General features: G+C 55.5%; 5 protein-coding genes across 5 annotated transcripts; 3 read left to right on the forward strand and 2 right to left on the reverse strand.

Annotated features, from left to right (window-relative positions):
• Window positions 1-404: 404 nt before the first annotated feature.
• BU25DRAFT_446770 (ARM repeat-containing protein) lies at window positions 405-4,341 on the forward strand. Its single transcript, XM_033709506.1, has 4 exons — window positions 405-747; window positions 804-1,023; window positions 1,078-3,215; window positions 3,285-4,341. The coding sequence occupies exons 1-4, from the start codon at window positions 565-567 to the stop codon at window positions 4,023-4,025; spliced, it is 3,282 nt and encodes a 1,093-aa protein (XP_033564101.1). The 5' UTR covers window positions 405-564; the 3' UTR covers window positions 4,026-4,341.
• A 233-nt stretch (window positions 4,342-4,574) lies between these two features.
• BU25DRAFT_335929 (vacuolar protein sorting-associated protein-like protein VPS4) lies at window positions 4,575-6,189 on the reverse strand (the record flags this gene model as incomplete). The annotated part of the gene is made up of 6 exons (XM_033702606.1): window positions 4,575-4,796; window positions 4,861-5,311; window positions 5,365-5,697; window positions 5,749-5,926; window positions 5,998-6,024; window positions 6,081-6,189. The coding sequence occupies 6 exons, from the start codon at window positions 6,187-6,189 to the stop codon at window positions 4,575-4,577; spliced, it is 1,320 nt and encodes a 439-aa protein (XP_033564102.1).
• Window positions 6,190-6,611: 422 nt separating this feature from the next.
• Window positions 6,612-7,141, forward strand: BU25DRAFT_336430 (Prefoldin beta-like protein; the record flags this gene model as incomplete). The annotated part of the gene is made up of 4 exons (XM_033702634.1): window positions 6,612-6,672; window positions 6,722-6,792; window positions 6,846-7,031; window positions 7,085-7,141. 4 exons carry the CDS (start codon window positions 6,612-6,614, stop codon window positions 7,139-7,141), a joined length of 375 nt encoding a protein of 124 aa, XP_033564103.1.
• Window positions 7,142-7,603: 462 nt separating this feature from the next.
• On the forward strand, window positions 7,604-8,196 carry BU25DRAFT_419576 (uncharacterized protein; the record flags this gene model as incomplete). Its single annotated transcript, XM_033707943.1, has 3 exons — window positions 7,604-7,713; window positions 7,769-7,778; window positions 7,810-8,196. The coding sequence occupies 3 exons, from the start codon at window positions 7,604-7,606 to the stop codon at window positions 8,194-8,196; spliced, it is 507 nt and encodes a 168-aa protein (XP_033564104.1).
• A 321-nt stretch (window positions 8,197-8,517) lies between these two features.
• On the reverse strand, window positions 8,518-8,924 carry BU25DRAFT_456340 (Chaperone/heat shock protein; the record flags this gene model as incomplete). Its single annotated transcript, XM_033710016.1, has 3 exons — window positions 8,518-8,648; window positions 8,738-8,825; window positions 8,874-8,924. 3 exons carry the CDS (start codon window positions 8,922-8,924, stop codon window positions 8,518-8,520), a joined length of 270 nt encoding a protein of 89 aa, XP_033564105.1.
• Between the last annotated feature and the right edge of the window lie 572 nt (window positions 8,925-9,496).

Consider the following 9,496-nt stretch of genomic DNA (forward strand, 5'->3'; position numbering starts at 1 on the left):
GCTCTACGAAGGCGCATCGTCCTCCTCACGTTCACGAAGCATGTGCGGCGTGTTTGGCAGAGCTTTGCAGAGCTGGGTAGGGCTTTGCAGGGCCTTGCAGGGCTTTGCAGGGCTTTGCAGGCCTCTGTAGAGCGCGAACCTCGACGGCCGCAGAATGGCCATCGTCGCGCCCGTTCACTGGCCGGGCGACAAAGCATCAACGGTTGGTCGAGGGCGAAGCGAGGACCAGGAGCCAATGGGTTGCGGATCCCTGTCTCTTGACATTTTTGTGTTTTGGCGGGGGGGCAGCGCCCGCGCCTTTGCCCTTCCCAGAAATTTCCACAGCAACCGTACAATAATCGCAGCCTGGAGGTGCCCACGGACGGCTACTCTTCCATCCACCTTTTCCAGCACTTCTTCGCCAACGCAGAGGCATCGTGCTCGAGAGCCCGGCGCTGACCAACACGCGCGCAAACATCCCCCCCCCCACCCCACGCGACGGAATCCCTTGCCCTCTGCTGCACCAAAACACGCATTGCTACCTCCACGGGCCGCCGCCCACGATAGCCACCAATTCCACACACCATGTCGGTCCTCCCGCCCGAAGTGCACACCGCCCTCGCGAACCTGCTGCAGGGCCTCCAGTCGCCCGACAATGTGCAGCGCACAGCGGCCGAGCAGCAGTTGAACGACGAGTGGGTGGCCCAACGACCAGAGGTCCTCCTGATGGGCTTGTCAGAACAAATCGAGCTGGCACAAGAGACGCCTGTATGTCGTGCACTAGTAGGGCGCTGTGGTTCCCCTCCTGCTAATGCTGCTTACAGACTCGTACATTCGCCGCCGTCATCTTCAGGCGACAGTCCTCCAAGCCTCGCAAGACCCAGTCCGGTCAGGCGGCAGATCTGTTTCTGACGCTTCAGGCGCCTGAGCGCGAGGCTATCCGCGCAAAGCTGCTGCAATGCCTGGCCAACGAGGCCGACAACTCGGTCAGGTCCAAGGTCGGCGATGCAGTTGCTGAGCTCGCGAGACAGCACACAGACGAAGGTAGCACACTCCTCGCCCCAACCACAATCGACGCATGCTGACTGTTCCCTGTAGGTGTCGCGTGGCCAGAACTCCTGGGCGCATTGTTCCAGGCCAGCCAGTCGCAGGTGCCTGCCCAGCGCGAAAACGCTTTCAGGATATTCTCGACCACCCCTCAGATCATCGAGAAGCAGCACGAAGATGTCGTCATGAGCGCTTTCAAGGGCGGGTTTGCGGACAGCGAGACCTCGGTGCGCATTGCCGCAGTCGAAGCATTCGCTTCGTTCTTCCGCTCGATTACAAAGAAGGCCCAGTCCAAGTACTTCGGTCTTGTCCCCGAGATCCTCAACATCCTCCCGCCGATCAAGGACTCCAGAGATGCGGAGCTTCTCACCAAGGCTCTCGTCTCCCTCATCGACCTCGCTGAGGTGGCTCCCAAGATGTTCAAGCCGCTGTTCAACAGCCTCGTACACTTCAGCATCTCCGTCATCCAGGACAAGGATCTCGGCGAGACCGCTCGCCAGAACGCTCTCGAGCTCATGGCCACCTTCGCAGACAACGCACCCCAAATGTGCAAGAAGGACCCCAACTTCACCAACGACATGGTCACACAGTGTCTGTCTCTCATGACTGACGTGGGTGCCGACGACGATGACGCTGAAGAGTGGAACGTCTCTGAGGATCTCGACGAGGAGAGCGACTCGAACCACGTCGCCGGAGAACAGTGCATGGACCGCTTGGCCAACAAGCTCGGCGGGCAAGCCATTCTGCCTCCAACGTTCAACTGGTTGCCCCGCATGATGACGTCTTCAGCGTGGCGCGACAGACATGCAGCTCTCATGGCCATTTCTGCCATTTCAGAGGGTTGTCGGGATCTCATGATTGGAGAGCTCGACAAGGTCTTGGATCTCGTTATCCCTGCTCTGCGCGACCCTCACCCTCGTGTGCGCTGGGCTGGATGCAACGCCGTTGGTCAGATGAGCACTGACTTCGCAGGAACAATGCAGGGCCAGTACCACCAGATCGTACTGCCGAACATCATCCCGGTGCTCGAGTCTGCGGAGCCCCGCGTGCAGGCGCACGCAGCGGCTGCCCTTGTCAACTTCTGCGAGGAGGCCGAGAAGGACATCCTGGAGCCATACCTGGACCAGCTCCTCAACCACCTGCTCATGCTTCTCCAGAGCCCCAAGCGGTTCGTGCAGGAGCAGGCGCTTTCAACCATTGCGACCGTCGCCGACTCGGCAGAAACTGCTTTTGGCACCTACTACAACACCCTGATGCCGCTTCTTTTCAACGTCCTGCAGGAAGAACAGTCAAAGGAGTACCGACTGCTCCGCGCAAAGGCCATGGAGTGCGCAACTCTTATCGCCCTCGCCGTCGGGAAGGAGAGGATGGGACCAGATGCGCTCAACTTGGTACAACTGCTCGGCCGCATCCAGAACAGTGTCACCGAGTCCGATGACCCGCAGGCATCGTACCTGCTTCACTGCTGGGGCCGCATGTGCCGTGTCATGGGTCGCGAGTTTGTTCCCTTCCTGGCCGGTGTTATCCCCCCTCTCACCGAACTTGCTGGAGCCAAGGCTGACATTCAGCTGCTTGACGATGAAGAGCGAGTGGCTCAGATTCAAGATGAGGAAGGCTGGGAGCTTGTCCCGCTCAAGGGTAAGGTCATTGGCATCAAGACCAGCATTCTTGACGACAAGCACATGGCTATTGAGCTCATCGTCATCTACGCACAAGTCTTGGAGGATGCTTTCGAGCCGTACGTCAACGACATCATGGACAAGATTGCTCTGCCCGGACTGGCCTTCTTCTTCCACGACCCGGTCCGTGTTGCGTCCGCAAAGTGTGTTCCTGCTCTCCTGAACGCCTACAAGAAGGCACACGGCCCAGAGTCAACACAACTTGGTCAGCTGTGGGAGCGCACTGTTGAGCGCGTTCTCGAGGTTCTCAGCACCGAGCCTGCGATCGACACTCTTGCAGAGATGTACCAGTGCTTCTACGAGTGCTTGGAGTGCATTGGCAAGAACTGCCTGACACAGACTCACATGGCTGCTTTCATCGAAAGCGCTCGCAGTGTCTTGGTCGACTACCAGGAGCGCGTGAAGGATCGTCTGGAGGAGCAGGCTGAGAACGAAGATGGCGAAGAGGCATCTGAGGAGACCTTGTTTGCCATCGAGGACGATCAGAACCTCCTGTCTGACATGAACAAGGTAAGCACCTATGATTACTACCGACCCAGCATCACCTGCCTGCCTGACTGACTGACTGACGCACCAAAGGCTTTCCACACAATCTTCAAGAACATGGGCATACAATTCCTGCCCCACTGGGAAAAGCTGATGGAGTTCTACTCGAGCGCTATCGTCAACCAGGATCCCACACAACGCCAATGGGCCATCTGCATCTTCGATGATGTCCTCGAGTTCGCCGGGCCAGAGTCATGGAAGTATAACCAGCAGATCATCCAGCCGCTCATTGCTGGCATGCAGGATGAGGTTCCCGCCAACCGACAGGCCGCCGTCTACGGTGTTGGTGTTGCTGCTCACAAGGGCGGCGAAGCCTGGTCAGACTTCGCAGCTGCCTCGCTACCCACACTCTTCCAGGTCTGCCAGCAACCCAACGCCCGCAACGACGACGATGTCTTCGCTACAGAAAACGCATCGGCGGCCATCGCCAAGATCCTCCTCCACAACACCGCCAAGGTCCAGAACTGGCAAGACGTCGCCACCGCCTGGGTAGACACACTACCCATCGTCAACGACGAGGAGGCTGCACCTTTCGCCTACAGCTTCCTGGCGAAGCTAATCGAGCAGCAAAACCAAGCCGTCTTCTCGCAACCCGCCAAGGTCTTCGCGTTTGTCGTCCAGGCTCTGGAGGCCGAGACACTGCAGGGCACAACCGCCTCGCATGTTGTGTCTGCCGTCAAGAGCCTCATCCAGGCTACCAGCACAAATCTTGGCCAGGTCGCCGGCAGCCTGACGCCGGAGCAGCAGCGTACCGCCCAAGCCTACTTCAGCTAGGAGATGAATGGGTACAGGCTACCGCGATCGCTGAGATGGCAACATGAGAATTAGGAATCGAGGGATCAGTATCTTCAGAGAGACGAGGCAGATGATAGGGCAGGGACGTGCTGCGCTTGTCGCGGTTGTTGTTCCTCCATGCGCCTCAGGAGGCAGTAAGGCATAGGGTGGCGTTTGCTTTCGTGTTATGAAGTGACGGAAGGGCATGCGGATGATGGCTGTACTTGGTTAGACTATTTTATCACAGATTCCCCCCGTTCCCCACTGTAGGACTCCGATCCGAAGTACGTAGAAAAGTGCATGATATACCGAACTGTACATTTCATTTCACAAATCTTGCGACGGAGTGTTGTGCGTGTTTCCTTCCATGTATTCTCTGAACTCAAAGCGGCAGTCTATGTATGACCACCTACCTCCTCAAAACGCCAAACCACCCGCTCTTCCGGTATAGAACAGACAGGCATCGAGAATGAGATGCCTCTCTCACATGGACGATCCAAACAATGTACCCGGCCTCGACTTCGAGACCGCTCCTACACCACCCGCCGTCTACGCTCCCTCGCTTCCAAACCCCTTGGTCCACTCGGCGTTCTTGGATAAGTCTTCGCTGCTGACCGTCGGTCTGCTGCCCTTGATCGCCTTGACAAAATCGCGCACGCGCAGCGGGGGCTCCAGGAGCTCGTCGCCGTCCAGATCGGTCCAGGATTTTTCTTGTGCTTGTGGGTCACCTGGCGAGCAGGGTGTCCATTTTGTTTGGCCGTCGACTTGAACCTGTTCATCGTGTCGTTAGCAACGGCAAAGACCGCAGGAGGGTTGAGAGGGTTGGGGGACTTACAGGCTTGTAATGTGTGGCTGTCTGGATCAGACGAACGGGCTGCATCAGCGCGTCTTGCACCGCGATACTTATATCCGAGCCAGAATACCCTTCCGACAAATCCGCGAGTTGCCGATAATCCGCCTGACTGAGCTCACACGGCGTGCTGCCCACTGCCAGCTCGAACATCCTCATGCGTGCCGGTGTGTCGGGTAAGCTGATGTGTACGCGCCGCTGGAAGCGGCGGCGGATCGCGGAGTCGAGTTGCCAGGGGATGTTTGTTGCGCCGAGGATGAGCACGCCTCTGGAGTCTTTGCCTACGCCGTCCATTTGTACGAGCAGCTCGGTTTTGATGCGGCGCGAGGCTTCGGATTCGCCTTCACCGCGGGGGCCGCATAGGGCGTCGATTTCGTCGATGAAGATGATGGACGGCTTGTTTTCGCGGGCCATGTTGAAGAGTTGCTTGACAAGTCTGGAGATGGTTAGGAGAATCTGGTGCGAGGGTGGGGAGTGAGGTGGGCTTACCGTTCTGATTCTCCCATCCATTTGCTGACGAGGTCGGAACTTGAGACACTGAAGAATGTGCTGTTCGCTTCTGTTGCAACCGCTTTCGCGAGGTAACTCTTACCCGTACCAGGCGGCCCGTATAGCAAAATACCCTTCCATGGTTGTCGCTTGCCGGTGAATAGGTGTGGAAACTTGATGGGCAGGATGACAGCCTCTTTCAGCGCCTCTTTGGCTCCTTCCAGACCTGCGACGTCTTCCCACCGGATGTTGGGTTTCTCTGTCAGAATGGCGCCTGAAAGTGCACCGCGAAGCTTCTTCGAGTCGGCGTCTTGTTCGCCGTCTTCGTCGTCCCTTTTCATTCGGTTAGCTTTGACGTCCACACGTATGACCGTACTCATCTACACGTACTTGCCATCCTTCCCGCTGCCGCCAGCCGACTTGCCATTTGCGCCCATAGCAGAAGGCTTCTTGCGATTTGAGACGTCGTTCTGGTTCAGATGTTGCTTGAGCTTCTCGGCGCGCTCCATGTACTCGGCCACCTTGCCCCGGATCATTTCCTTTGACTTCTGGTTCTTCTCCCCTACTCATCGTTAGTGTATGGCCTTCGACATAGACATGGTTGGTGTGGAACCGAGGTTGAATGCAACGTACATTTCAGCGCGAGCATGAACAGCTCGACTACAGTGTGTTAGCAAATATTTCCTAGTATATATGCCAGATTTCATATCACTCACGCGCGCTGTAATACTGCTGGTAGGCCGCCTCATAGTCGCCTGCGGTGTCGGTCTCGATAGCCTTCTTGACCTGTTCAATGGCACGGCCCAGAAAGTCTGCCTGGCTCATCTTCGCGCTTCTGCTGGGCTATATTCCGCAGCTGCTTCTGAATATATGTGTTGTGCGTGTGCGCGTCGCGTCGGCGATTGAGGTCGAGCTGGTGCTATGACGGCCGAGTGCGTTCGGTGGGGCAATCGTTTGCTTTGCTCGTCGTTGCTATTGCGTCTTGTTCCTAGACAACGCACAAAACTCCGCCTTGGCGAGTGCCCTCAGCAGCGAGGAATCTTGTAGCTGGCAGGGCGAGCTTTATCACAGTGCAGTGAAGCGTGGGTGTCTTCTCCATGGCCTCCATGCACATGGCCAAGGCCCGAATCTAGCCCCGCGATTCGCTAGGCCCAGTGCAGTTGGCTTGACATCCCACCTTCGCGTGCTCCGCGCGAACTGAAACAACTGGAAACTTTTGGCAAGCTGTTACTCAGCAACAACAAATCATGTCAGAAGCCCAGAAGAAGCTTCAGGAGCTGTCCGAGAGCTATCAGAGCCTGCAGGCAGGTAAGGAAGCGCAGAAATCTGCAGACAGCAGTCCCTGATTGCAAGGCAGAGCTTGAAACAGCCGTAGAAGCACGCCAGAAGCTCGAATCGCAGCAGCAGGAGAATACGACTGTCAAGAAGGTGTGAAGCATAGGAAATGGACGGGAAGATCTGGAGCTAAGACGAAGGTGCAGGAATTCGACATTCTCGACGACGATGCGAACATCTACAAGCAGATCGGCCCGGTACTACTGAAGCAGGACAAGACAGAGGCGCTCATGTCAGTGAACGGACGTCTGGAGTTCATCGAGAAGGAGATCAGGCGGTTCGAGACACAGATCAAGGGCATCCAGGATAAGAGTGAGAAGGTCAAGGTCGAGGTACGGCAGCCAGCCATGGGAAACCAATGCACAAGTGCTGACCATAAATCCAGATCATCCAGATACAAAACGCCGCACAGCAGCAACAGCAAGCACAAGCATCAGCATAGAGATCCCTGGTCACGAAGACAAGGCAAAAGCAAAATAAGATACCCATTTCGATTCGACACTACATCTGAGCAAGAGACTTCATACCCAGATATTTGTGCAAACCACAAAGCTGGGCGAGAATATTGGCGCTCACGAAGTAGGCTTTCGAATGTCGTCCAGGATACTCTTCGGTCCGCATCTGCATCTCAAAAGACTCACATACCATATGACTGGATCGTAGTTTCCCATATTACGTCATACCTGCCTTAGCCACCATTGAGAAGGCAACATCGACTGTACAGTCGTCCTGACTCTTACTGGCTGAGGCCTTCAACAACCATATCACTCACTCTTTCGAAGCTCAGACTCACTACGAACGCTGACTCACCTACGTACCATGCAACAATCCACGTTCGAACTTCTGCGAAAGCGGCCACATTGCCTCTGTTTACAAATCCAAGTTCATACAGAACAAAGTCATTATGGAGTACGAGGAAGGATGGGCAGAGTTGGAGCGCTTGGCACAAGCTGCCGGCGCGGCTGATGCTCAACTTGCGTCTGAATACCCTACGAAAGAGACGATTGAGCGCTGGTAGAAACTCTTCGGCTACAGTCACATGGAAACAGTCAATCTTATTGGCCAATAGCGCGGGGATGGTAAGTGACAGTGGAGCACTGTTATGCATAGGTGCTTCTCTTGCAACCAATACTGAACCTCATACTTGTAGTGACCCGCGAGCGCCTCACGGACGATCATTGGGACCTGGTCAAGGTCAAAAAGGAAGCAGCCGGACAGGACCGTGAATTTTACGAACACAGCTTGCAGGCTAAAGATGTCTTCAAGTCGCAGAGCGCTAGCGTACCCGCTCCCAATGGCAGCCTCATGTTACTCTTCAGGCTCGGTGGACTGCTCAGCACAGCGGGAAAGGTCCAGAAAGTGGCAGAATTGGCGGAGCCACCGCTCGTGCAAGAAGGATGGAGCGAGCGAGGCCCTGTGAAGTTCTGCATGGTGGATGAAGCTGCGAAGGAAAAATTTGAAGAATGGCTGACCCAACAATCTGTGCTGCAAGAGTAAGGATGTGTGACAGATGATGAGACAACTTGGAAGCGACGGGTGGAGGGCTGTCATGATGAGCGGCACAAGTGTGAAGCACACCATCTGATAATGTGGATAGACTTTCACGACAAGCAATAAATGTTTTAATAGCTCACCAAAAGCAAGGTACGACACCACGGACAACATCAACAGTTCTTTATCAATCAATATTCATTCACAGCCCTCAGGCATGGTATCGTAAAGCATCTGCATTGCATAGGGTCGTAGGTTGACAGTAAAGACCGTCCTTCCGTCACAAAACCCGGGTATCATTCCGCCATCTTCTCTCGAGACTCGCACCTAGTGCTTGCCAATACCAAGCGCGCCCTTGACCTTGTCGCCAACCGACTCGTGCGTAGAGCCGTGGACATTGTCGTCCTTGGTGCGACCGACCTTGTCGCCGAGGGACTGGGCGGTGGTCTTCTGGGAGTCTGTTGGGGTATTAGTAGGGAGCGATTGCAAGAGGGTCACTGGACGTAGGGGCTAAAGGAAGGAAGCGCGAAAAAGAAAAAAAGCGTACCAGGCTGGGCCTCGCGGGCGGTCTTGTCGGCAGTGCCGGTGATGGTCTCCTTGGTCTTGTCTAGAGTAGACTTGGAGGAGTCGGGAGTCTGTCAGAGTCAATAGTGAGGCGCGGAAAAGGGATGTGGAGGACGAACGAGCTTCTCCCCAGCCTTGGTGTGGAAATCCTTGCGTGCGGCATCAGACATGTTGACTGTTTATTTGGTGGTTGTTGGGGATGATTGAGTGATGATTGAGTGATGAGTGTAGGTTGGTGAAGTAAGTTGTCTTGTTGATATGTACGTTGCTTGCGCCGGAACGCACTCTATATATGTTCTTCGGCCAGGCAAGAGAATTGCAGCTACGTCATTCCCGTGGCCATGTCTTCTTGCTGTGATGGCCGTTGGCAGTTGGCAAGCAAGCACACAATTCGATGATCATCCAGTCGCGACCTCGCGAGCTGGCTCGTGAGCAGGAACGTAACAGCACGTCATACGTCGCCTGACGGACATTGCGATACCAAATTGCGATGCAAGTGGTGGGGTTTGTTTGCTCGTTCGCGATTGCAATTCAAGATGACAGGGGTGCTCGAATCCAGCAAGTGATGTTCGAGGCGACACGTTCGAGACCTGTTTGCTGGTGCGCATCCTCGTGAGAACGTTACGTCATCCTGGTCGTGAGGACAGGCTGCGACTACAAAGCGAGGATCTTATGAGCGTCAGCCCTGGCAGAATCAGATTGTTATGCAAGACGTATTCTGAAGCTTTCGAAGCTTATGCGC

Source organism: Macroventuria anomochaeta (genome assembly GCF_010093625.1).
Source record: "Macroventuria anomochaeta strain CBS 525.71 unplaced genomic scaffold BU25scaffold_8, whole genome shotgun sequence".
Classification (NCBI taxonomy): domain Eukaryota; kingdom Fungi; phylum Ascomycota; class Dothideomycetes; order Pleosporales; family Didymellaceae; genus Macroventuria; species Macroventuria anomochaeta.

Coding starts and splice junctions, on each gene's coding strand:
- BU25DRAFT_446770 (XM_033709506.1), top strand. CDS start 565: ATGTCGGTCCTCCCGCCCGAAGTGCACACCGCCCTCGCGAACCTGCTG. Junction 748..803: donor AGCTGGCACAAGAGACGCCT/GTATGTCGTGCA, acceptor TGCTGCTTACAG/ACTCGTACATTCGCCGCCGT. Junction 1,024..1,077: donor GAGACAGCACACAGACGAAG/GTAGCACACTCC, acceptor TGTTCCCTGTAG/GTGTCGCGTGGCCAGAACTC.